Consider the following 26,648-nt stretch of genomic DNA (forward strand, 5'->3'; position numbering starts at 1 on the left):
ACATTTTAAATGACAATTTAAAGGCTCTCCAGGTCATACAAAGTCTGCAGACAGATTTTACAAAAACACTCTAGGGCTCTTGTGTCCTCTCACAGCGGATGTCACTGTACAGCCCTCTATCTGCAGCCAACAAGCAAGAAAAGAGACAGAGTGTGACCCATTTGGGTTCCCCCCCCCTCCTCCTGCCCCGTCCCAGTGGCAGAAAGTACGTGAGCGTGTCTGTCTGGTGGCCTGCTGTCAGACCCAAGGTAATGCCAGCGTCCATTTTGAGGCATGCGAGTAAATCCTTGTTGATCTGCCAGCTTGTTCCTCTCACACTGAATTTCCGAGGGCAGCAGGATGTACGCACATGATCAGCATCACAGTCATACTCTCAAAACTTGACTGTTTTTATGGCAATATATATTAAGTAGATTAAGTGTACAATTTGTATATATTATTTATCATTTTTTTTGTGATAAATGTTACTTTTAAATTAAAACAAAGGATTAGCATTAGATGTGGCTTTAGAAGTCATTTCTTGGCATTGAATCAACCCAGTCAGCCTCTGGTGAACCACTGTGCCTTATCGAGTGTTTTTTCCTAAGATGCCAACAACCCTATCCCAAGATACAGACACTGTAGTTTGAATGAGAACAGCATTTTAGCTTCAGTCAGCTCCACATAACTCCATATTGGACAATTCTGAATCTCAGTTTAGCACTCAGTTTCACACTAACCAGCAAACATTGGTCTTCCTCAGGTCCACGCCTGCAAAAACATTTCACAGGGCACAAGTGGAAAAGCACAGGTGTAAATGATTAAATTAACGACGGCTGAATTCCATGGTTTTAGGGTGCTGGTATTATGCATGCTGGAGTCATCGTTAGTGTTATTAGAGACACCTGTGTTAAAGTGTCTGCTGTAAAAAAAAAAAGAAAAAAGAAAGAGGTCCATGTTGAAGATTAATTTTGATTTAAAACAAGAAGATGGAGAACAATAGATTCATTATGAAAAAAAGTTAGTGGCAATAATATGCCATTTTCTTACCCCCATGGCTAATTTAAATAATATAAATAATTAATTAAAATAATTATTTATATATATATATACATATAAATAACAGTACATTTCTGAATATTTTTATTGGTTCTTTTCAAGAAACAAACTGTTGACTCAATTAATGAATCCAGAAGCAGACAGCGGCTGATTTTGCTTTTTATTATTGACAATTGAAGACATGAGCTCATGCAGATCCAACAAGAGGATGTGTGTGAATGGAAAGCAATGGAGCAATGAAGCGATTCTAATAAAATGAGACACATCAGCCATCCACTGGTCCAGATACTGTACAAGCCTCTTCTCTAAACCCTGCAGCTGAAATCCTCCTTCAGTCACTTTACAATCGGCAGCTTTTCGGTCACATCACACAATGCCAACATAGACTGATGTCGTGTTTTAGAAGCTTGTACCGTCCAGAAGAGGGTGGCCGGTCATATTTAGAACCACTTATCTACAGCATACTGTGGTAAAGGTGAACACAAACAAAAACACATCAGTTCCCACTGAGCTCACGCTGACTTTAAAGTGCAATTTAATGTTCAGCTTTGTTGGATTTGCAAAAGCAGTGGTCAAAATTCACAAAGGGAAAATGACAAAAGGGCCAACAAATGTCTGGCTACATTATGAACTACAGTATTAGTATCAGCTGTTGAATGCATAGTCTGAAGTCGACAGCACATACTACGCAGGAATTATTGGAAAGAATTGGATTAGGTTTATCTAATATCGTTTGTTCCATTATTATTTCTGATAATTGTCTGAATATTTCTAGGCAAAAGACAAGCATCTAGCTTCATATATTGTATATTGATTTTGTGCTACTACGCTAAGCTAAATCAGTGCTTTAGATTTCCATCCATCGTTAATTTCAAAAAAAATCACCAGCGCAGGAAATATGTCAACAACACTACATCACTGCATGTGCAAAGGAAATGTTACTACATATAAAAGGTACAAGGAGTTACATCATAACGTCACACATAGCACTCAGGCAAACACATAAACGGTCTCTGCATGTACAGCCAGCATGTTGCGCCGCCTTCATAGGAAAATGCCCTCAGTCCAGCTAAGTTAGCTCAACTAAAAAGATCAGATTATACACCATGATCCATGTAAAAAAAAAAAAAAAAACACACACACAATAGAGCAGCTCGATGGGAACACAAGACAGACATTTTAACACACTCATGTTTGCACATGTTAGATTTTACAGTATGTGTATTGCCTTTTTGGGTGCGAGTCTGTCGCGTGAGAAACATTTATGTTTGTGTGCTTCAAATTACACTGATGTCTTTCTCAGCTTTCGAGATCTCGGAACGGACAGGAAATGGACAGGAAGGCAAACTGGAATATTTTGATTGAGAATCAATGGATGAAGAAGGATTTTCACTGGCAGTCAGTGGGTTACAGGTTCACAGACAGTGAGTTACATGGATAGAAAAGGAAGACGGTGTTGATACTGGTCGAGAAACCTTTTTACAAAACGATTTCCTGCCGGACAAGCGACAGCAGTACACGTATGATATCACAAGAGGAAAGCCTTTCACTACTCACTCCCTTTTCTCTCCGTTTTTTTTACTGTTATACAAAAATGTCATACAAAAATACCTCGACATTACATTCAACGAAGGAATTTGTCAATTTCTGAAAAAAGTGCTCTTGCATAACTGATCATGTATGTCGCTTTCCCTCTCCCTCTCTCTGTCACTTTCTCTCTCTCCAGGTAGTTTCTAGACAAAGACCGCGAGGGAGATTCACAGTATTGGGGGATTAACAGTTGGTGGCCAAACCGGTGCACGTTTCACTCAAAGAAAAGTGCAAATTACGTTGGGACAGAGTGTTCAGGGGGGGTGCAAGAGTTGACATGCTGCCAGGGGACGGCAGCTGCCAAGAGAGGGAGCGTCGGTAGCGGTTGGAGTTGCTGCGATACTGTCCTCGAGTAGGACAGAGGAGACGAGAGGCGAGGAAAATACGTCACAACGACCAGAGTGTTGGTGGTGGAGGGGAACGGTTGATGATAATACTGGCTCAGGGTCACCCTAATCTAATCAAAGGTTGGCAGGAATCCAAGCTGAAACCAGCCTCTAAGACTTTTGTCTCGTTTTCAGCATGTTCCAGCCAGCGCTGGGGTCTTGCGAGGACGTCACTCATGCCTCCATATACTGGGGAGGGGGCTCCTTCGGCGGTATGGCAAAGGCCTCCTCGTACGGTGGTAGCAGAACCTGAAACATAACGGATAACCAGAAAGCGTCTTTCAGTTTCAAAGCATACCTCAAATACATCTTTATCCATTATGATGATTGGGCAATTTTTGTGAGGACACTATAAAATGCAGAAATGGCATGCACACACTCAGAATTAAGATACAGTTAATGTATATTGAAAATAGGAAGTGATTTCAGCCACAGCCCAAGTAACTGCTGCAGGTTTCTTCTCCTTCTTTCATACATTTCTAGCTGCAAGGATAACTTCCACACACATGCCTGGGCTTTAGAGGCCAGATTGTGTTCTCTCCATCAGAGGGTTTTTCTCTATAAATGTTGTTAGTGTTATAAAACCAGCACTGCTGCTAATTCAGTGAGAGCGAACGAGCGAGAGAGAGAGAGAGAGAGAGAGAGAGAGAGAGAGAGAGAGAGAGAGAGAGAGAATATGCTCGGAGGGGATGGAATTGTGAAGCAGCCAGGGAGGCCCGCCAAACACATCACTGGGAGGATTTGAAATGAAGCGGACAAGCAGACAATTATGTAACATGTCCAGAAGAAGAGAGGAGGATGGACAGAGATATATAGAGAGAGGGGGGATGGGGGGGGAGACGACCCTTGTGCATTTTAATGGCATTTATATAAAAGCACGGCAGATAAGCAGCTGGGTACTTGATGTTAGAGGCAGTAAAAAGCCATTCAGACACACTGCTGGCTCTCCAATAGTAGAAATAGATGGGGCGCTCTATTCATTCAGCTCTGTGTGCGGAGAGAAGGAATGCGGTGATAAAACCATGTCGTCACTATTCATGCTTTTATGAGGTTAACCTGCGTAAAAAGGTGAGCTGCAGATATTTGTTGCATTTAAATACTTCTCCAATTAAAATTCACACAGCTTGTGCCGAGGCCTTCGCTCTGACCTAGTTGCCTCGGTCGCTGTGTGTTCTTGGTTTCTGATTTGGGCCCAAAACACATTTGCTAAAAATATTAAGTTCATAAGATTCCTGACTGACACATAATACACGATATTTGGTGACATGATACACAATATGATATCACTACTGGATTAGTTGCTGCAATAAGAGTCTTTTTTTTTTCTTAAGTTGAAAAAACGTCAGCAGTGTGAAGCAGGGCCACGACAACAACAACAAGGACAAAGCGACATGCAGATGAGGTGCTATGTATTGAGATGAGAGCTTGAGAGAAACAGATTAATGTCTTGTGTATCAGTGTGGAGGATTACAGACGGACAGACAAATGGAAACCCGTGACTATGCTAAAGCCTCTCAGAAAGCCCATGAGTCAACACTGAAGGGGACAAGTGGGATGGACGACACCCGGCTCTACACAGCCAGCCAATCACACCTCAGCACGACCTACAGCACCTACAGTGCTGCTACTCACAGCACCAATGTCAATACACTGACTGTCACACAACAGAGGATAACTGCGTTCACCTTCCCAGTTCTACTGATAATTTGCAATACATCTCCTAAAGTGATATGTGTAGGTAATATAGGATATCATTTTTATTTAATCACCATAAATAGGTCTCAATTTCTTGCTAATCTTCATATTAAGCAAATCCTGAACATTTCTAACTGCAGGTTCTGACTTCTCTCAATCTGGTGTCATTTCTTATTTGGCAATTATTAATTAACGGTTAAAATACTACACATAGCATCTTCACATGTACATGTATGTAAGGACTGTGACATGACAGATATTATATTATTATATGGTGATTTTATCGCTGGACCTCACTAACCTGAACCTCTTTGGAATGGAAAAGTTATTTGATATGGGAAATGACTTGACTGCCACGAAATACACAGGCAAAGAATAAAATATCTTTTCTTAATATACAGAATGTAAATATACAGATACAGATGATAAATGATCAGATTTTTTTCTGTTCTTCTTATTGAAACAATCCATTAATTGTTGTGAAATCGTCTGTCAGTGAAATGATTTTCCAAGCGGAACAAAAAATCCCTTCCTGTCTTTCTGCGTTACATGGATTCATTTAACTTCTCAAATGTGAGGTTGGGGTTAACGAAGTTGTTTGAGAATTTGCATTTAATAGTTATAAAAATGAAATCTATTTTTTCAGGCTCTAAATTGCTGCTCTAAGCACAATTCACGCTCTATAATCATAATGGTGCAAGTAATGCCTACGATCCTTACCTTGTACATTTAGAGGTATCAACTCATTGAGCTGCAATAACATACAAAAGCAAATTTGGTTCACAGCTGAACATAGAATCGGATAGACTGTAATAAAGTTAATGTGCCAAGCAGGGTAATTTTGGGCTATTTTTGCCCCAATGTTTGAAATTTGGAGGCCTTTGCATACACAAGCACACATTTGTTTTGCCCCATTGATTGTGTACAATGGGGCAAATACCTAGAATTTGGAATCAATTTGGCCCGCCGCCCCGATTATCTCCATGCATAGTGATATAAAAACACTTCAAAGCCTTTATGGAAGTTATCTTCCCCTTATGAAATGAACCGAAAGCTTGTAAGCCACCAAAATAAATCAATGCTGCAACAAATGCAATTATACTATGACGTGAGTGAGGGTGATTTTCAGGGTGTCCTTGAGGCTGAGGAACTAGAGGGTGGATGTGATTACTCACCGCGGTGTCATTGGTGGTGACGTAAACCAGGACTTCCGTGGTGCCCCGGCCGCTCACGTATCTGTAGCAGTTCCACACACAGCCAATCAGGTAGGCCTGTCCCCGGAGAGGTGCAAAAACAAAGACCACACAGTGAACTTCAACAGCATTGTCTCCACTTTTCATTATTACTGAGGCTGCTTTGCTATGATGTCATCCATTCATCAAGGTTGGGGATGCTGACGGCAGACATGCATCACGTCACTATGTGATGAAAACTGTGATAAATTAGCTACCTCTGCAACAAGGAAGGTCAGGGATACATGACAATTTGATACAGTTGTACAAATACAATGTTGCCTTTCTTGGTTGCCCATTAACATTTTAGCCAAGGCAACTCAGCAGGCATCTCCTGCCCTCAGTATAGCTATGGTAGCACTGGGGTTTAGGTCCGTCTGGCTTGGCAGAAGAACAGGAGGTTCATTGTGTATGTGTGTGTGTGTGTGTGTGTGTGTGTGTGTGTGTGTGTGTGAGTAGCCCGCTGTGTCGGTACCTACGCCAGCAGTAAGCGCAACCGACTGACCAAGTAACCAGACTGCCTGCTCGCCAATCACTTTACCATCTGCTGAGGTGACCTCTTCGCTGTGATACCAACTCTCTAACATTTTCAATCACAACGACAATGTGCTAGGCTGGCGCTGCGCATCGCTACAAAGTCTGAGTTTGACCATCTTGCCCATATAATTCCTGTTTCTGTATCCATCCAACCGTCTGTCCATGTGCGTCTCTCTATCTGCCGCATCCCTCCCTTCTCTCTCCAGCTCTCCTTCTTCCCGCCTGTCTCTATCTGTCATGTATGCTCAGTGCAGTCAAGTGTTGGCTTCGGCAGGAACTTCAGCAGGTGCTGCCTCTGTGCTGAGAGCCGAGGTTTCAGATCTGGCCCTTGTCCAGGGAACTGACTCAACTATCATCGGCACAGTAGCCAATGTATACTGTACGTGCAGCCTATCAATAAAAATGGGATTCTATTCATTTAGCTTGGCAAACTTCAGGATTATATTTATGTTTATAGCACACACAAAAAAGTAGTTCAACTGCCCCATGTACTCTGTGCAGCAAGGCTCTCTGCCTGAGACATGACCTTTATAACTCTTCTCTCTCTGTAAGTCCAGCAGTGCATCTTCCAGTGGCTGCTTTCTATCATAAAACCCCGGCTCTGGCTTCGGACGTCAGCCGAGAGCATTTCCAATCTGAGCTTGGAGAAGAAACGACCTGATTTGATTGTACAGATGACTGGAACTTCCTGTCCCATCTCGTCCCAGAGCATAGCTACGCCTAGAGAGTCATCCATGCATTAAGGGGGAGTTAGCTTGACAGGAGTTTGTTTCCTGTTATCCCTGACCTGCTGCTCTCTGACTGTGTGGTAATCTCATGAAAAAACATTGATAATGGGATTGTTCACACTGGCAGATTTCATTACACATGCCATATGGTTCATACTGCATGAGGTGTGCACAGAGCGAGACTTAATTGCCTTAATCACGTTGCAATACGATGAATAAATCTATAAAAAAGGGCAGTTCAGAGAACAAATGTTCAGTGTGTGGGTGTAATGTGTAGACATGTGTTGCATCATCAATTCATTTTCAAAGTATACCGTTTTTCTATTCATCTGTTTGGACGTCATTCAGAGGGATGTTGTGGATTCAATTACAAAATCCAAAACAAAAAGGCCAAAGATGGGCAGATTGGGAGAATCTGCAGTGACGAAGAGACTCTGTGGGCTTACCTTGAAGGAGAGGATGCAGCCAATGAAGAGGAGGACTACAAAAATGAGGCACATGTTGTTGGTGGACATGATGTCCTCTTTGTAAGGGAATGTCCCCGGCTGGAAGGGAGGGAGGGATATAAATCACATAAATAAATGTCAGAAGATAAACAAAAGACAGGAAGTGTCCTTTTACAAATCAGCACCTGACAAAACCATCAGTCCTAAACAACCAACAAGTTAAATGGACTCTTAAGCTGCATCTGAGACCTGTGTTATGCCTGGTCTTTTGACTATATGTATATGTATATATATATAGTCAAAAGTCAAAACGATATAGTAGCAGAAGTATATAACAGTAGTAGTAGTATAGTCTTTAAAAGTAGCTGTTGAAGGGAAATAGTTCTCACCAGCTGCTGGAGGTAGTCCTGCACCGTGTTGGGATAAACAACCACACTTATGGCTACCAGTGTGTTCAGGGCAAAGTCAAAGATTTGGTAGCAGAAGAATGGAATGATCCAAGCCGCATGTTGCTATGTGGGAGAGATTGAGAATAGATGAAGAAAGCCAGTAAGAACAAGGGCAGGATGTTGTTGTTTTTCAAGGTCAGATCGTTTGTTTATTTACCTTGTAAGCACCATATGTTGCCATGCCACATATAAGAATCATGAGCAGGGATATTGCAGTGGCTATGCAGATATCTGTAGAAGCAAAAACACAAACAAACACAACAATGTGAGAACAGATAATCTAGTTTAGTGGAAAAACAGCCATTATATTTCACTTGAACTCTTAAGTCCACTGAGGTAATCCAAAAGTCTTCACGAGGACGTGGATTTTACAAAACAAAAGCACCTTAAGTAACCTCGCTATTTTTAGCAGTCAATCTGCCTTGGACAAAACATGATCAGCAGCATGTGGCTAATTGTTATGCAAGACGTGCCAAATGTAACACCCCTCTCACGTTCACGTTACAGCCGTAAAAACTGACAGACGAGATGCCTGTCAGTAGTACAGGGCTCCACTGACATCAAGTTAAAAACAGGATATCTGCATGTGTCCTGTTTGGTGAAAGGGATCCAAAATTCACCATGCAGCAGTTATCAAGAAACAGTAATAGCTGTGAAACAGTGGAATCAATACATCCCTGGTGGGGTTTTTTTCTCAGCATTGTCAGCATGAAAACATTTCAATTTCCATGACTCATGAAGGACGGAGAGCCACGTCTGTACATCATCGTGACTGTTGGTGAGCACCCAGCAACATTGCCTTGAACAGAACTGATGCCGTGTTAAGACCCAGGAAATGATGATACCCTTCCATCTTAATCCCTCCCTTGCCGCACACACACTGGATACAAGGACAGATGTTAACACATACTATATATGAACAACACATGCAGACATAAATGCACTGCCACCCCACACCTACAAAAAAAAAAAAGTCGTCCACACGACGCTATCAGTCAAGACGGCCCTTTTAAATCCGATAGAGAATTAGAGCTCGTCGTTTTTTTTTTTTTTTTTAATCAGAGTAGCCAGTGACGGGGTCTGCGGTGCTCCAGAGGCGACTGTGACGATGATAGCTGCCGGAGGGGGGAAAATACTGAAAACACGCATTCACGCTGATGTGTTCTGTATGGAGCCGAGCCTACTCAGCTGTGTCTGTGCTGAGAGCTGCACTGTGGGAAAAGAAGTGGTGGGCAGAACGGAGAGGGGATTTCAGAGCTGCAGAAACACATGGGGATGTGTGTGCTGTTGATTTGTACGGCCACTGTCATACAGAGCTGGGAGATAAACCCCAAATAATAGGGCCATTGAACATTGATTTTGTCTGGATATGTACTAACTGTACTATTTTGATATGGCTTACATTTGTATTCACATTCTTAGAGTGTTATTATTAGACGATTCAAGCTGTGTAACATCAACATTAAATTAAACATATGTGCTCTGGGAAGAGATAAATGCACTGAAGACCAACACAGTGTTGGAGTTTTAGGATGTCATTCAACTTTTTTAGCCACCTTGTGTCACTAAGGTCACACAGACTCCTTATCTAAATTGTGTACCATGCAATAAAAATGGAAATAAATTGTCTTTTGGCATTATTGTGGGGGTATTTTTTTTCTTTTCATGTGGAATAACAAGCACGCCTCATTGAGGACATCTAATCCATGATATGCCACGTCAGATATGTAGCGTTGAGGGGATTCGTTGCACTCACTTGCATCGTCCATGACATCGATGTCAGTTCCCAGCTCAGTGCTGGTGAGGTGGTACCGGTATTGAACCGGGTCATTGAGAGCCGACAGCAAGATGAGTAGGACCACCGCATTGATGAGCTGTGGGGGAAATAAAGATCGATATTAACAATACATTTCATATTGGAGTTTTCCCTTTTTTAGGTTCTTGGGTTAACCTCCTGAATTAATTGATCAGATGGATCGGAGCTTTTTCTTGGAGTGTGACGAAAGTAATTGAAATGAAAAAGTTTTAGACAGGTTTTTGAATGAGTTACTCTTTATGATATGATACAGGCCAACAGCTCAATTTGTTATTATTCATATTATTAAGTACTCCATTGGTTCTTTTGCTGATTAATTATTAGAGAAAGTCAAAGATACCAATCAAAATGCAGATTCAAAGTGCTTGTTTTGTGCAAACTAAATAAATTGAATTCACAAAAATGGAGAAAAGCAAAACATCAGGTGCTAGAAAGAAAACTGTTATGTGTGAAATTGAGATTTGTAGAACTGCTGCACAGGTTCAGTGCAGCATCTGCCCAACCAGCACGATGAGAAGAAATGACCATGATCCTGTACGTCAGTGTTGGATATCAAAACACCTCATGGAGGCAACATAAAGTCTGTTTTCCTGGGATTGGCTGGACGACGTCTACTTGATTAGTAGCAGGGTCACAGAAGAGAGTGGGACTTAAAGGTCGGGGATTTAACAGGCTTACTGAACTATGTTTGCAACTTTAGGTTATCCCGTGGTTAAAACCGGAAGCAAACTCTATATTTAAACCGCTACAAATATAGAACAAATCAAATGTGATGGGCTGGTAAAAGTTGTTATTTCAGCACAACAATAAGTGAACGTTAACTTTAAAGGTAGCTTATAATGAATAACGTTACAAACTGTGCTTATATATCTTATGTGCTGATGCTATATTCATTAAAATACATACATATATATACTATAAATAAGAGCTTTGATCGGAAATAGTGGCGGTTGATTAACTAACACTGTAGTTTATATGTATCCACTAACACCCGAGGACATCCTCAAAATGGCAAATCACAAAAACAAATGAAAAACAGCAGTAACTTCGCTGTCTATTTGAGCTATTTCAGTCAAACGCAATCGATATTTATCAATTATTCAATCTAATATTGTACATATTTACTGTATTTGTGGACATTTGTGCCTGACATCGAATGAAAACCTCACTCACCATGTACCATATCCCCAGAATAATGGTGCCTGTCCGTACATGGCAGCACAGGCAGCAGCTCGTCGAGTACCACCGGTCCCACGGAGAAATCATCGTTGATCCTGCTGCGATGTTCACGTTATTTTATGAATGCCACCAAAAGAAAGAAATGAATTACTCAAAGCTACAACGTGCTAAAAAAAAAAAAAAAAAAGGTGGAATACTTGGCGTCCTTGGTGCTCGGACCGCCACATCCAGTGTATGTTAGAGACGATGTTTCTGCTGTTTCTGCGAGTGTGGACTCCTGACAAACACGGAGCGTTAATCTGGCTCTCTCATCCCCGGGAGTCACGTGACCAGGGGGGGGGGGGGTTCTGACCAAAATGCGAGGGATGGATGCCACATGATTTATAATCGCACAAGATATTTTTCTTTTTCGTCAGTGTTGGTTTCTTAATTGGGAGAATTTGAATGGTCTGATATAGCTCCCCAACATGTGTATCAACACTTTGACAGCCTCAATGTAATTAGTGGTTGGTGTGGGTGTGAATTTGTTCATGCATGCGTTGGGTATATTCAATTTAAGTCAGTGTCATTGAAAGAGATCATTCTTTCAATGACACTGGTATAAGATATGCCATGGGGTGTTATGATTTGTGTTGCGTTTTAATGGGAGTTGGAAAAGTTCGACCAAAAACCCCAAAACCAAACAGATAAAAGGTCGTAAACCATACCTCTTTAATTTGAGAAGTCAGACAGAGTAAAGCCACTTTTGGGTTGAATTTAGGATTAGAAGTCAATATCACCTGACTCGAGTCACAAGCTAAACTGGCCGGGAGCCACGAGTCCAGAGTTACTGTTTTTGACTCCCATTTTCAAACCTCAGCAAGAAGAAAAAGTTTGCACATCAAAGAAAATTCCATGAATTTTGACAAATGTAACCCTGAACATGCCCTGAAAACATTACCTAACTTTTTTGTGATCAGTGATTAAGCAGATGTATAACTCATATGTTACTATGGTCCTTAAACACAGGACTTAATTTAGCCGGAGGCCTTTGCATGTCTCCAGTGCAGGGCTGAATTATGGACCTTGCTCTGGCCGTGCTCCAATACAGCTGTTACACTTTGCATGAAGCAAGTGACATCCTCTAAAAATAAGGCCGGTGGCCCAATTAGTGTCATGTTAATTTAGCTCAATCTATTCTTGACACCAGTTTGATTCACATCGAGACCTACAGCACACTGAGATGATGTCACCACGATAGCATTGTTCTTCTCTTTTTGATGAACTCTCAAACTAAATATAGTGACTACAGATTGATGTGTTTTATTGCAGTGTTAGAACAAAGAAAACAAGCGTTTCATTTCATGTCACTCTGTCTCTGTGCAAACATCCTGGACCAAGCCTGACAGATGGGCCGGTGACAACAGCTCTAAGCTCTGGTGGGTGGACCGCATCATCGTCACATAAGGGGATTTTCCTCTCCTGCCATGACTTAATACTGACCAGACTGCCACCTCTTATAAATGCTGGAACGCAATCTGAAGAAGACTTAACCAACGGATGGTTCATTTTTTCCCAGCATTAAACATTTTCCCATTTAACTTACTTCAAAAGAGTGCGTTTGAAATGTTAAACAGATGTATTTACGTATGTGTAAAGAGAGAGAGAGCTTTGACATACTGACTGGAAATACAAAGTCTTATAATCCTTTCTTGTCAGACCCGCAGAACAATACAATCTCAAAGCCAGTGTTCGGGTGAACTGATTTGTTAGTTTGGCTGTAAATAGTCACCGCTTTCTACTGACTTGTTTCAGGATAGAACTCTGTGAGAAGCCAGTGGGTTTCAAACACGTGGGACTTTGGATGGATCTTTTTTTTTTTTTTTCAAACAGCATTAGCGAGTGATTTTCATAGCAGGGGTTTGAGCAACTGCAGTACCACCCATTAGAGAGTGACCTTTACTAGTAACATAGCGGCCTTTCATATACACACACACACACAAACGGGACTGATGAGTACAACAATCCTCTGGCAGGGAAGAATGATTAAAAACAACAACAACAACATGATATCTCTGTGAAGTGAAGGTGAATAGACAGTGAGCCAGAGATTGACAGAGATTAAAAACGGGTAAATCCTAAATGAACAGAGAGATGGAGAGATGGCGAGACTGATGAGATGGAGGAGGTCAGGCTCTGGGAGCGTACCATGCGGTTTGGCGTCAGGACGATCACAACACTGGCTGCTCACACAGATTTGCTCCATGACACAGTGAATCCTCATTGTATTAATCACAGATTTGGGATTAGTTTGAGAGAAAACATGAAAACAAGATGCCAGAGGAGAGGGAGAAAGAATCATTTACATCAGTAGTGCTTGTCTGGAATTCCGCTGCAAAAATAGGCCTCGAATTCATACTTTAAGGTTATTTTGGATTAAAAAGATTAAAGGTGGTAAAATCATCAGTGCGTCTTGAGGATAAAAACTGATTTACTATCTTTATACATCTTTTGGTATGTTCCTTTTAAGCTTTAGGCTTCTAGAACAAAACATGAATGGATCATGCAAACCATAGTTTTAGTAAGTGTGCAGTCGAGACAAAAATGTATTTCTATGACAAGGTAATATCAAGCAATTCTCATTTATTTGTAATTTTTACCAAACAAACATAGAAATATCATTTGTATCTTCTCCAAAAAAATTAAAATCATTGATATAACCATGTCCTAGAGACAAGTATATAAATACATTGATTGAATCCATTTTAATCATCAGTAGAAATGAAACAGAAAAAGGGCGCCTGAAGCCACAGCGACGTATCATCGTGTCCCATCAGCTCTAAGAACTATGCATCACCAGCAGCCAATCAACACCTGGATGCACCGAGGCTCTTTGACTTTCAACAAAACTGGACTCCCGGTAATGTCCGCTAAATTGGGTGCCAACAGAAAAGCTGCAATTCGTCTCATTAAAAAAAGCTATTCGAGTACTGAGTGGTACTCCAGAAGCAAGTACTAACAGTTAAAGCAAGAGATCATTCATTTCATGTACACAAGAAGTACTATTATCAAAGTCATGCAAGATTAAATTAACTTCTGACATCAAAACTTGCAGTTGGTTGGAAACTATAAAAAAAGGATGCCAATGCACTCTCTTTACAACATCAGGTTAAGGCAACGGAGTTAAATTCCTTTTATATTTGTTTGTAATTGTGTGTGTGTGTGTCTTGTTTAAAATTAACTTTGAAGTGGAATTAAAGCTGCTCTACATCATGTATCCACCATTACTCATTCTGTTTAAGTTAAAAAAAAAAAAAAGCCCCCCCCGTCATAAATCCTGGGTGTCTCCTTAAACCGCCCAAAATTATACATTTCACATTCTGCAAAAAGGTAGTAAAAAAACAAGTCAACATCGAAGGGAACTCGATACAGCTTTTTGCACAGTGCAACCACAGAACTGGAAAAAGCCCTCACAATCTGTACATATGGCATGGCTTTCTCTAGCACAGAACTGGAAGGAGAGGAAAAAAAAAAAAAAAAAGTGCAGAGGGGAGAGTTAAGTCTCTAGAAAGTCAACACAGTCTAGTCAGATAAAGACAGATACACACTCAGAGTGATAAAAGCAGGGGGACAATACTTAATAGTGCTACTGCTTTATGGGATAATCCCCCCCACTCCCTTACTTCACATTACACTGCCTCCTGGTGGTTCATATCGGTTACTGTGCTCTACAGTCCTCAGTGTGAATCCAAATTTCATAATTAAGCGTCTTCTTTGAAGAAAAGATCCGATCCATAACTGATAAATTAGTTACGTTTCAGCTGTCAAGTGTATTCTGGATTGATAGAGTTTTAAGAAAATCTGGCGAACTACACTGCTGTAGTGTCTCGCTATGACTCTCCACACTGCTCTGAAGCTCAGACAGGAGTGTATTTAGCCAGATTGTGGCAAAACATTGAACATACAAACACACGGACGGACAGTTAAGAGGTGGATTACGCTGCAGGGATGGTTGTGGAGTAAGTTCCTATGACCAAATACTTTTTTGTTTTTAAGAAACAACCTGATAACAGCTGCCGTCCTTCATAAAGGAGCGTTTAGAAACACACAGCCTACAGGCAGTGAGTGTTCGTACTGCAAGGATAGATGTTTTTGAGGTATTACTTTAAAAGGCTAGGCAAACCTATTTTAACACCCACATGTAATCTGTTTGTTGAAAGAGTTGTCGGTCATTTCTCATGTCCATACCGGCTCCGTGTGGTAATACTTTCTCACAGCGACGACAATGTAAAAAAGGTACAAAACGCATTTTTCTGAGCAAAAGTAATTCAGCAGTCTGAGATTCGCCAAATCAGGACTTTGTCCCGGCAGTCACACGTAGGTTTATTTTCAGGGTTTTGTCATGGCCGACTGCCAGGGCGTAGTCCTCACACCTCAGCCAGAGAACGAAGGAAAATACAAAGACACAATTTTGTCTTCTAAAGGCCATCGCTCTGTAAAATCATTTCAGTTATTGATAGCGGGGCAGAAGCAAGGCAAACAAAAGAAAGTGCAATATTCTGGGGAGCAAAACGGTTTCCTTCTCTTGTAACTTTTACTTTGATATTACAAAAAAATAAAACCTGTTTTGTATTTTCCTGTGGACGGGGGGGAGAAACAAAAAGAAGAAAAAAACCTTTGATGCCATAAAAGATAATTACATGAACATGAACCTCCACCTCCCTCAGGAACTCCACTCTGGTTGCAGTTTGAAGCAAATAGTGCAAATTAGTTAAGATTTCAGTCCACAGGACCACAGCTCATCACTATATTTAGCCAAGCAGGTGATAGCCACTGCTTTTATTCTTTTTGTTTCGGTAACTAAAGAACTGTTAATGTATCTCAGAAAAGAAACTCTGTACCTGGTAATTATTGCATGTGACATGTGTTACAATCATTTGCATATGCTTCTTCTGGAGCTGTGTGACTTCATGTTTCCCTTCGGACCTTTTTCTTCTGGGAGGCCTTCGGAGGATCCGCGGTCTGCTCGGACTTCTCTGCAAGTAGAGTCAAAAGGAAAAATAAAGAGAGTTGTATTTACAACCATCTCATTGTTACTGTTGGAACATGCGTGTCCTCTTTGTGACTCGCCCCCTCACTGCGAGTGCATATAAAAGTGTGAGCCACCTACTCTGAGAGGACAATGTGCTGGGATTCTGCTTTTTGGCGGCCATGACAGGAGGCTCTTGGTGTTTGGGTTTTGCGTTGACCGGGGTCACTGTGCTCACAGTCTACAATCAAAGAACCGCAATGACATTACAAAACAGAGAAGCCTACATTTAATGTGAATATATACACAATTAAATAGAATAAATATTTATACTTTAGTGCAAGATATTAATCTGACAGCTTGATGTTTTTTTTTTTTTTTTCTTGCCTGAGCCTCAGATGCAGCCTCCTCTTCTGTTTTCTTCTTCTTTTTCCTCTTCTTCTTGGATTTGTCTGCTCCACCGGAAGGATCGTCGGTGTCCTTCTCATCCTCCGATACCTGCCACGACAGAAACAGACATGAACAAGTTCTGGTAACAGTGATGTCCGTGCTAGAAAGAAGAGGTACTTTGTGAGATGGAAACAACAAGAATATATGAATCACCATAGAGGATCAAAGGCATTATGTTGCCTGTGCCAAAATAAATAAACAAGGCAATAAAATCCAGAATATAAAAAGCCAAATTTATTGTTATAAGGACTTTTAGGCCTTGCAAAGGGATCATTTAGAAAAGTCTAACAGACGTGATAAGCCACGTGGGTGAGTGTCAGTGATACCTTGTTGGGGACAGGCTGTTCCTTTAGCGGAGCCGCTGGTGTCACCAACACAGGGGGCTCCTCGTAGTTTCCCCAGTGCTCCTCTGGGGCATTCCAGTCAGAGCTGGGGTCCCCCGTTGCCATCCCATCTAAGATCATCCACATCATCAGGATGGCAGTGACATACAACATCACAAATTCAAAAGCGTACTTTTGCGCATTGGATTTAATTTCAAAACTACACTTCATCTCACAAAACCATCGGAACATTTAGACTTTTCTTTGTTTATAATCTGCTGTTATGCAGAAGGCTGCGTTGGAGTGGCTTGCTGAAATACTCACTGAATCCAGACCATTCATCATCAACATTAGGAGGCCTCGCCCACTGCAGCTCCATGGAGTTTGATATCGGGTCTAAGAAGACAGCCAGACAGTGAAAGGGGAAAAAAAAAACAAAAAAAACTTATTTAGTCATTGTTTAGAAAAAAAAAAAAAATGGAAGCATTTATAAAAGCTGCATCCTGGAGGTAGAGTGTGGTGTGACAGGGTGATAAAGCCGACTGTTGATCACAACACCAACCTGTGGTGTTTAGTCCCAGCATGGAGAAGGTCACAGGGTTGAGGTCAGTCTTTATCCGGCCATCAATGCCACTCCACGCTGCTGGTGAGAACGTACAGAAACACACATCCTGATTATATATGGTTGCAATGCTGTTCTGGCAGACAAACAGCAGAGCTCAGATTTTTTAAAGACTGTTTTCTACACTCAAAGAATCAATGGAATAAAACGCTGTGTGCTGTCCGTCACTCAATTAAAAGTATAAAAACGCCTTCCACAGTCAAACATATTCCATCGCTGTAAAAACAAGGCCTTATTTAGAGTTTTATCACAGATTATTATTATTTCCCGATGCCCATTTTCAGTGCTTTCATATAACAGCTGCAATGCTTTGCTCCGTTTACAGTAAATCACTCTACACTTTTCCAGAAAGCAATACCTGAGGTTATGTCACCTTAGAAAAATAAGCACATTGTAATATTGTGTTGTGGGTGTCTTTGTTGAGCTAGCAGTTGATTTCAACTTAAGAGTTTCAATGATTCCACCTCCTGCGTACACAGCCCCTTCACAAATGTATCTTACAATACCACTTCTGTCCAGCAGATGGCTTAGCTGGATGTAGTTTTTAAAATTACTTTGATTTCAGTGAAATTCAATCTTATTTAGATTTTTTTTCTTTCTTTTTTTTATATAAAAATGTTAGCAGTCAAACTGGCCGTGTTTAATTGGATGAAAAGGATAAATTATAGGATGAAAATCTCTGATCATCCTGCTGCTCATTTAAATAATTCTGGGACTGATCAATCCCCCTGTTCAATCGTTAGACTCTGGATACTCTATATTCGCTGTGTAAAAAAAGGTTCATCCTGGTCCAGGTAGTACCTTGTGTCTCCTGTCCCCAGGACTGAGGTTTCGGTGGGGCCCTGTAATGGGTAGCAGTGGGGACGGCACTCCACTTGTTTCCCTCCATAGCACCCATCTGACGTGACGCATCAGTCCAACCTCCACCGTTGACTGAAGGCTCCTCTCTCCTGCTGGAGGACACTGTGGGGACACACATTGAGGGAGGATAGGGAGTCAGACTGGAAGCTTTCTTTAGTCTAGCAGCTTCTGTATTTTAGAGCTCAGACCAAAATAAAACCATTGTATACACAGGCTTGTTCAGTTACCAAACCCAGGAAGACAGCTTCACGTATATCCTACATCTCATCTTAATATTAGACAAAGCTTTGCTGGGGAAACTAAAGAAAACAAAATCAAGACAAAAGAGGGAGCCGTTGAATCGTTTCCCCATCTCAGTCACACAAAGTAACGGTTTGTCTTTGTCTTTACCCGCTCCACTAGGTGTCTCCCTCTTTCCAGCAGCTCTTGACTGCAAGGACTCTGAAACAAAGTGTGGGAAAACAATAAGCTTGAGAAACTTTCAATAATACAAGATAATTCTCATTTATGCATGAGTGAACTGATCCCATCAAGCCTCTCCATGCAGTAGAAGCTTAGCCCTGGCAACACCGTATGCTAAATAAATGTCCACATCACACTGATGAATACCATGGTTTCCTCTGTTCTTCTTGGTGTTGGCAGGTGCTGCGGCCGTGGGGGACTCTGCATTGCTCTTGGGAGCCTCCACCCCTCCTGGGCTTCCAGAGTCCTCGGGGCCCCTGTCCTTCCTGCGCTGCTGCTTCTTCTCTCGGTTACTGACTTTGGTCTCCCATGCACCTGGTGGACAGAAAAAACAACAACAACATAAAATCGTTAGGCGACTTGCCATGTGCACAACAATGATAAAGAAGTATTTTAGGTCATTGACTCTGAATGAAATTTGGTGGACTATTTAACTAAGAGGCTGGCTACGACAGGAAAAAAGGTTGTGATTACTGACATCAGGAGGGGTGTGTACTTGGTGAAACAGTTAAAAATTAGACATTGTTATGAAATTTCCCTTTTGACAGTTGAATCTTACCATCATCGGGTTCCTTCCCATCATTTGTAGACGCATGCTGGACTGGTTTCACATTTGCCTTGGTTTTCTTCTTGTTCTTTTTCAGCTGCACTGGGGCCTGTATCTCATGCACCTGTGGATGGAGAGAAACCACAGTTATACTGAAAAAAGGTACGGCGGTTACAAAAAAAACACTTAATGTTGGCAGCAGCTGCTCAAACGTACCTTCTCGGTTTTGATCTGTGGGGCTGGCTTGGAAACAACCTCTGTCACTTTAACTGCATCTTGAGCTGCTGCCACTGGTTGTCCATTGGATTGAGTGTTCTGGGGGGAAATAAGAGTTAAATTTAGTTCCACACAGCTTTAATTAGCAGAATAATCTAACTCCCTTTTAATTTCAAGATGAATCTGAATTCTAAATGTGTTGTATATACGCTATATTTAAACCATTTAAGGTTTTTACTACTTGTGTTACTAAAACGACACAGGACACATTTGATGGCAGTTAACTTGTAATCTGGGTAACTGGTTACACCTGACACCTGGCTGTGGTCTGAATATCTAACGCACCGTTAGTTTTGCACTCATGTTTCAGCGATAGTGACGACTACAGCTTGATAAGCGGTTAACCGTGTTCGCAGATGTGTGATAACCGTGACATTTCCCACAGTTTAAGTAGGCTACAGTTCATTCATCAGACTTCAGGTGTCGGCCTACGATAAGGCCTTAACTCGCTAGCATAAACCATCATTAGCTAATGGCCCGTCATTAGGATACGTTTACACACAGCTAGCGTTAGCTAGATAGATAGCATCCACTTCTCAGCAAGAAGCCGTGATTCATTGTATAATTAGCTAACGTTAACTGATATATTTTTTATCAATATGGACGTGATTATCCTTAGGTAACGTTAGCTTGTTATTGTTTATTAAACAAAGTGGGCTGTAACGCTAATGTGTATGAGGCAGCAAAGCTGGCTACCTAACATTACACATAACTTTTTTGATACAATGAGGATACAAAGGGTATATATATATTTTTTAATGTTAACTGAATAAACACTTCTGTTAAGCGTTAAGACGAAGTTAATTGTTTTTTTCACACGTCAATGAATAGACGCACTTGTTTTGATTAGCCGTGATTGTACGCAACTGGGTCACGGTACCTTCTCAAGCAGTTTCTTTTTGTTCTTCTTCTTTTGTTCTTCTGGTTTGGCAGTTTGAGCAAAATTAGCCTCCTTGACGGGCTCACTGTTGCCTCGGATGCCCGGGGAACCCCGCTTTTTCCCGGCGAACAGACAGCCACAGACGGCGGCCCAGGACAGACCGAGCAGCAGCAGCAGACCCGACGCGGCCGTGGACAGGATGACCCACGACGGGTACACGTCAGGTTTCAGACCAAAATCCACCCCGAATTGATCCCGGACATATCCTTGTCCCGAAGACAAGAGCTCCTTCAAATGGCTGGAAAGCAGCTCGGCTTTTTCTAGCGCAAAACCTCGCAGGTCCCGAGCCATCTTTCCCCAAATCGCGATAACACTAAGCTAACGCTAACTGTTAGCTATCATTGGCAGCAGCGTCCGTATGCTAACGGAGGAGTGGCTAATCGGATCTGACTGCTGGGAGAATCACAACAAAACTAGAATTCACAGCAGTCTGTAAACCACTGATTTCTTCTTACAGATTGAAAGTCCACAATATCAGCCAGTTTCGTGGATTAAACCAGACCTAAACCGTATAATCACACCGTGTTTATAACTGACATAAGTCACCAACGTTTGTAAATAAAGCTGCTGCATGATGCAATAATTCATCACAAATACTATTTAATTACGATAAAAACATTTTTAATGTACATACAAAATGACAAAACAACCCATTGCCAGAACTGCAGACTTGATAAAATATATTGTAGATATTAAAGTGGCAATCCTTAAGATTTCAGTCTTGCTTGATTTAAAAATTATATTTGAGATTTTTCTATTTGTTGTGTGTGTACAATACAATTAAACAGAACAGCATTTTTCAATCACCATTTTGTGTATAGCATAGACATGTATTTAAATAATCTTTGAGATTGCCACTTCAAATATCCAATTGGGTACATCAGAATCAAGATATTTATATTTAACCAAAACTTGTGTTTTATGTTATTTACATATCTGCATTGTAATGGTAAAAAGAAAAACAGCCATGAGAAGGGCTTGAAGGATCCATTTGTTTACTCCGTTTCACTTTGCAAACTGTATTGGCTGCTAATTAAGTCCAGGTTTAGTTCTCAATCCCTTTAAAAGCTTTAACCTGTCATCCATTCATTTGTCCATTGTAATACTGTGATAGTATTGAAAAGAGACTTTTGACAGTAACTGCTCAAAGTAAATGAATAGATATAAATATTGCGCAACAGTATGTCGTCTCCATTTCAGAAGTCTGCATCCAGAGTGAATTCACAGTCTTCCATGCTCGACATCACCCCAAATCTCTGATACTCTGCTACTCGTTTCTCAAAGAAGTTGGTTTTCCCCTCGAGTGAAATGGACTCCATGAAGTCAAATGGATTTTCCGCTTGGTATACCTTTGATTAGAGAAGAAAAGATTACTTACATTTCACACCATTACAAACGGCAAACATAAAATACAATTCATTAACACAACTATTATTTAAGTTATTAAATTACATTTATTTTGTCAGAAATGATGTAAAGCATTTGTCATTATGGTCATTTTTGCAAAGCTCTAGATTTTATAGTGGGACTTCAATTCTTCTCAACCCAGCAGTCTTCTGCGTTAACATAACAGCTACCGCAGTATAAAGGGGTTCAATGAGTAATGACCATTCTGCTTTCATTATTTCTATTATATGATAATTACCTTTGCCAGTCCGAGGTCAGCGAGAAGCCGGTCGGCCACAAACTCGATGTACTGCTTCATCAGACAACAGTTGATTCCTATGAGATCCACTGGCAAGGCCTCTGTCAAAAACTCCTGCAACAACGAACAAGACGTGTTTGTGAACAGAACTGGTGGGAGTTATCAAGATTTTGGTCTATTGCAATGGGAGTCGATGTAAACAAAGTAAAATAACCATTCAAAAATGTATAATGTGTAGAGTTAAGCATATTCCCTCCAACATTAGCTCACCTGCTCAATGCTAACAGCTTTGGTGATGATGTCCTTCACCCTGTCCTCTGATGGTTTATACACCAGGTAGCTGAACAGCAGGCAGGCAAAGGTACAGTGCAGGCCCTAGGAAACACATCAATATACATGTCAGAGTTAAAAAAAAAAAAACACAGCCTAACCTCTACACAGGTGTATCAAACAAAAGTGTCCCAACATAATAGCTACCTTAGTGTTATGCAAGAGCAATGAGTTTCTATATATGGTGTATTATCTAATGTGCTACAGGATGTCATGGATAACTTAAACTTCCCCCGTGAACTGGCTCTGATTTCTGATTTGTAGCCAATTTAAGTCCTAATCCCCGTTTTGCACACCACTGTAATTTATTCCAGCTGCAGTCAAAACTGTTGGTCCTTTTGACAGATTAAACTACGTGTTTTTTTTTGTTTGTTTGTGAATTCATCTCACCTCATCCCTGCTAATCAGCTCGTTGGAGTAGGTAAGGCCGGGCATTAATCCTCTCTTCTTGAGCCAATAGATGGCAGCGAATGAGCCAGAGAAGAAGATGCCCTCCACTGCCGCAAAAGCCACAATCCGCTCCCCTGAGGGCAAAAAGTGTCAAAACGACTATTAGTAACAGATGATGGAAGGCTCCTCTGGGTGAGAGTTTCCCATCATTATGTGATTTCAAATATGTTTGGATGTTGTATCTCTGCACATGTTCTTTTGGTTACTATCACTTCAGGTAATTGGCACAGGGGTGTGGTTTCACTTTATGAATCTGCTCACTTGGATGGTGGGATACAGACAGAGATGGTGAGCTAGGCTCCGATATTTTCTGTTGACCGTCCAGTACAGTTACTGCTTATAATTCCTTTTGTTTTAAGAATTGACATAAAACGCATCTGGACTTGGTATGGATTGTTTGAACGCTGCACACAGTTAAGAGACTACTTAGCCTCTTAAGAGGTTTTTCCATTTATAGTAGTAGCTACAATCTTCCTCACCAAATGTGGATTTGCTGTCATTTATCCACTGGAGGGCCCAGTCTGCTTTTCGTCTCACACAAGGCATCGTCTGAATGGCATTGAATAAATAGTCCCTGAAACACACAATTAATACAAAATGACTCTTTAGCTATAAACGCATATCACCAGCATAACAAATACAGTGGCCTGACTAGGAAAAGTACTGACTCTTGCCTTTTTGTTTTATTGAGACCACACAGTGAATTGAATTTGAACGTGTAAAACAAAATACATATTGTAAAACAATAAAACATGGAGTTCAAATACTTTTTATGAATAGCCTGTTGATGAAGTGGCCATGAAATTGTTGCCTTCCTCGTCTGTAGGTACATTGAATCTTCATCAAATTAGTTATATAGGGAGAACTTGTCCGAGTATGGTTCTGCACTTGCTCTAAAGGCACCGAGGAACGCAATCTTTACCATCTAACCAGTGCCACTGAGCATCAGAAGGGAGGACTTGACCAAAGAGAGAAGAAAAACTAACCTCTCTTTCAGTTCCCTGATATAAGTGTTGATAAGCATGCTGTACATCTCTGAATGAACAGTTTCTATGAGGATCTGAAAACTGTAGAACGAGCGAGCTTCAGGGACCTGAACCTCCTGGTAGAACCTCTGCACCTGTCAGATGAGACGGAAACATCAATACGAAAAAAGACTTTTACCCCGGCACATTATTCTATTATAAACCATCATCTGATCTCAATCCATTAGTGGCTGTGTTCCTTCTCTTTTATTGCACACAATCTCCAAAAACATCTGTTACAGCCGAGTGAAATCCCTCACCAGGTTCTCATTGACGATGCCGTCACTTGCAGCAAAGAAGGCTAGGACATGGGAGATGAAGTGTTTTTCCTCAGGTTTCAAACCATCCCAGTGTGGCAAGTCTTTGGTCAGATCAACCTGAAAGAGAACATCAACAGTACACAGGCCTGTCTCATAGATTGTTCAGGTTGGTGAGGTGGATGACTCCGTGTTTATTTTAGTTTTTGTGGAGGGCAGCAACATGTATAGTACTTTTGTGGGAATAATCTTTTTTGTTACTTCATTAGTATTTATTTGACCTCAAATAGAATGAAACTGTTAAGTTAAGTGTTTTTGTGTTGTGTTCTCATCGAGGTACATTTGGACAGTAAAACTTCCCCTTTAAACTAACTGAATACACACTAAAATGACCATATTTCCTGGTGCAGAATAGCTGGTACCCACCTCCTCCACCGTCCAGAACGAGGCCTGTGCCTGCTTGTACATCTTCCAGATCTTGGGGTACTGGATGGGGAACACGACGAACCGTCTGGGGTTCTCCCGGAGCAGAGGTTCCTCCTCTTTCTCGGACACATTTGGGGAGTCTGGGTCTTTCTACAAAGAGCCACAACACAGTATACGTAAACACCATTTCACCTCACATCATTGGTATTTTATCATGTGTCTCAACGGATTTTTTCCTTCAATTGTATTAAAAAGAAAACATCCAAAACAAAGGACATGCCAAATATAAGTTCGTTTTTATTTATTTAGAGAACTAACGTTAATTATAATTGCTAGCGTTTCTATTTCGTCACTTTATATCAACTGCTTAACCCAATTTAACATCATTATTATTGTAACAGACTCTCATGTTTGTTGTTCGGGTGTTGACTGTTGATATGTCCCTTGAGGGTTGCCGTAGCAAAGGGGCAACTCTCGCCTCGGGCTTAAGAAGAAACAATAAAGAGAGTAGCCGTGGGCTGGTACACAATCTAATCTCCCGACTCCAGTTCTTACGGTATGATAAGTGCAATACACGAACCCAAGACGCTCGGTTACATTATTATTATTTTTTTTCCTCAACTGTGTCACTGACAGTTAGGCTAGCTAGCTTAACGTCACGCGAGCAGACAAGGCCACATTTAAAACAGCTCAAATGTTTATTTATCTGTACTAACTTAAAACTCATGTAACGTTAAGTTAGTTAAGTCTTTACCTTAAAGCTAACATGCCTCCATGTAAGTTAACTCGTTATGTCGCCAGACGTTACGTATCCTCTACAATCCACAGTAACGTTAGTGTACTGAAGCTGCTTACCGACTCTTGAAGGTCATCAGATCGTAAATCTAAATTGATCACGTCCATTTCCTGAGAAGTCTTAAGTCATTCGGTGTTGAGAATTCGTTTCTTCCGGCTTGTAGTCCGTCTCATGTCATTGAGTGTGTGAGTGTAGCTTTGTTGGTTAAACCCTTTAAACCACACAGGAGGTGCAGCGCCTCTAGTGCTCATAAACAAGGCCTGCTATATTACAAAACCTCATAATCTAACGTTATAGTAAAATGGTATAAATCCCCCTCTTGACTAAGCTACACTCTCCTAACACCCACTCACTTCCCTTCTACTCATCATACTGCAGTCTTTGTCATGAACACAAGGAGTAAAACAAGAAAATACAGCCAGAAGTTCAGACTGAAATCCTTTTATTGGACAGGAATGCAATTTGACATATTTAATACAATTGGCATGCTTATTATAAACACGGAGGAACTATTGCATATAATCCCTTGTATTTTCAATGACAGCTTAACCATTGTATGAATTCTGTGCCGGATTTCAATGTGTGTTAACCAATAAAAATCCGATCGCTACGATGGTATGTTGTGTATCCCCAACCGGAACACGTCATTTGTGCAGACCCATGTGGGTGGCATGCTCTTCAGCATAAAGACCTGATGAAAGGCCATTGGCGGATCATCGTCTACCTGTTGCAGAAAAAGTATCCGTTAGCACAATGATTACTTAAATTGTGATGTAAGCTAAAGCAGAAATGTACTATACATACATCACACAGGGTTTATTTACAAAAATGATTTTATCATACATGCAATATTCAAAGTAAAAATGTTTTGAGACAATTAGCAATGACAGCCAGTTGATAACCAGACTGAGTTTGTGCTAAAAGGTTCCAGCTTACCTTCAACTGTCCAAACACCATGATGAAGATAGAACTGTCCATAGTGGGTTGGAAGTCTTGTTCTGTGATAATGTGCTTAATAGACTTAAATGGCAAACTCTGTGGATTGGAAACAATAGCATTTATTAATAAAATTGTACCATCTCTCTCACACACACACACACACACACACACACACACACACACACACACACACAC

General features: G+C 41.0%; 4 protein-coding genes across 7 annotated transcripts in view; all 4 read right to left on the reverse strand.

Moving 5' to 3' along the window:
• Window positions 1–1,183: 1,183 nt before the first annotated feature.
• On the reverse strand, window positions 1,184–11,402 carry laptm4b (lysosomal protein transmembrane 4 beta). Of its 2 annotated transcripts, XM_031866664.1 has the most exons (8): window positions 11,091–11,402; window positions 9,858–9,975; window positions 8,259–8,332; window positions 8,042–8,164; window positions 7,653–7,751; window positions 5,885–5,980; window positions 5,430–5,460; window positions 1,184–3,263 (listed from the first exon to the last, which is right to left on the reverse strand). In XM_031866664.1, the coding sequence occupies exons 1-8, from the start codon at window positions 11,181–11,183 to the stop codon at window positions 3,076–3,078; spliced, it is 822 nt and encodes a 273-aa protein (XP_031722524.1). In that variant the 5' UTR covers window positions 11,184–11,402; the 3' UTR covers window positions 1,184–3,075. The 2 variants fall into 2 exon arrangements, with proteins under 2 accessions (XP_031722524.1, XP_031722525.1); XM_031866665.1 differs by lacking the exon at window positions 5,430–5,460 and having other exon boundaries at window positions 3,087–3,263.
• Window positions 11,403–13,701: 2,299 nt separating this feature from the next.
• On the reverse strand, window positions 13,702–21,001 carry mtdha (metadherin a). Of its 2 annotated transcripts, none has more exons than XM_031866369.1 (12): window positions 20,526–21,001; window positions 19,586–19,684; window positions 19,382–19,493; window positions 18,970–19,137; window positions 18,751–18,801; window positions 18,301–18,462; window positions 17,440–17,517; window positions 17,202–17,273; window positions 16,881–17,008; window positions 16,492–16,602; window positions 16,246–16,345; window positions 13,702–16,111 (listed from the first exon to the last, which is right to left on the reverse strand). In XM_031866369.1, the coding sequence occupies exons 1-12, from the start codon at window positions 20,874–20,876 to the stop codon at window positions 16,044–16,046; spliced, it is 1,500 nt and encodes a 499-aa protein (XP_031722229.1). In that variant the 5' UTR covers window positions 20,877–21,001; the 3' UTR covers window positions 13,702–16,043. The 2 variants fall into 2 exon arrangements, with proteins under 2 accessions (XP_031722229.1, XP_031722228.1); XM_031866368.1 differs by having other exon boundaries at window positions 17,440–17,520.
• A 167-nt stretch (window positions 21,002–21,168) lies between these two features.
• On the reverse strand, window positions 21,169–25,726 carry rrm2b (ribonucleotide reductase M2 b). The gene is made up of 9 exons (XM_031866371.1): window positions 25,574–25,726; window positions 24,719–24,868; window positions 24,296–24,412; window positions 23,997–24,130; window positions 23,490–23,584; window positions 22,951–23,084; window positions 22,501–22,605; window positions 22,231–22,344; window positions 21,169–21,934 (listed from the first exon to the last, which is right to left on the reverse strand). The coding sequence occupies exons 1-9, from the start codon at window positions 25,619–25,621 to the stop codon at window positions 21,782–21,784; spliced, it is 1,050 nt and encodes a 349-aa protein (XP_031722231.1). The 5' UTR covers window positions 25,622–25,726; the 3' UTR covers window positions 21,169–21,781.
• A 234-nt stretch (window positions 25,727–25,960) lies between these two features.
• Window positions 25,961–26,648, reverse strand: part of LOC116393773 (nuclear transport factor 2-like) — a 3,958-nt gene continuing 3,270 nt past the window's right edge. Inside the window, exons 4-5 of one of the 2 annotated variants that reach the window (XM_031866374.1) lie at window positions 26,451–26,549; window positions 25,961–26,238 (exon numbers count right to left, since the gene is read on the reverse strand). In XM_031866374.1, the coding sequence (XP_031722234.1) occupies window positions 26,122–26,238; window positions 26,451–26,549 (216 nt within the window). In that variant the 3' untranslated portion in view covers window positions 25,961–26,121. The remainder of the gene's footprint in view (window positions 26,239–26,450; window positions 26,550–26,648) is intronic. The other variant, XM_031866373.1, reaches the window with a different exon arrangement.

Source organism: Anarrhichthys ocellatus, unplaced genomic scaffold (assembly GCF_004355925.1).
Source record: "Anarrhichthys ocellatus isolate YVR2014 unplaced genomic scaffold, GSC_Weel_1.0 scaffold35, whole genome shotgun sequence".
Taxonomy (NCBI): Eukaryota; Metazoa; Chordata; class Actinopteri; order Perciformes; family Anarhichadidae; genus Anarrhichthys; species Anarrhichthys ocellatus.

Excerpts from the sequence above, each read along its gene's own strand:
- laptm4b (XM_031866664.1), bottom strand. The coding sequence starts at position 11,183 with ATGATTTCTCCGTGGGACCGGTGGTACTCGACGAGCTGCTGCCTGTGC. Across the intron at positions 8,333-9,857 it reads CGATGTCATGGACGATGCAA|ATATCTGCATAGCCACTGCA; the intron begins GTGAGTGCAACG and ends TTGCTTCTACAG. Across the intron at positions 7,752-8,041 it reads AGGACTACCTCCAGCAGCTG|CCGGGGACATTCCCTTACAA; the intron begins GTGAGAACTATT and ends CCTCCCTTCCAG.
- mtdha (XM_031866368.1), bottom strand. The coding sequence starts at position 20,876 with ATGGCTCGGGACCTGCGAGGTTTTGCGCTAGAAAAAGCCGAGCTGCTT. Across the intron at positions 19,494-19,585 it reads CACAGATCAAAACCGAGAAG|GTGCATGAGATACAGGCCCC; the intron begins GTACGTTTGAGC and ends CTCCATCCACAG. Across the intron at positions 16,603-16,880 it reads AACAGCCTGTCCCCAACAAG|GTATCGGAGGATGAGAAGGA; the intron begins GTATCACTGACA and ends CTGTCGTGGCAG.
- rrm2b (XM_031866371.1), bottom strand. The coding sequence starts at position 25,621 with ATGGACGTGATCAATTTAGATTTACGATCTGATGACCTTCAAGAGTCG. Across the intron at positions 24,869-25,573 it reads CTGATGACCTTCAAGAGTCG|AAAGACCCAGACTCCCCAAA; the intron begins GTAAGCAGCTTC and ends GGCTCTTTGTAG. Across the intron at positions 22,606-22,950 it reads AGCTGATTAGCAGGGATGAG|GGCCTGCACTGTACCTTTGC; the intron begins GTGAGATGAATT and ends TGTGTTTCCTAG.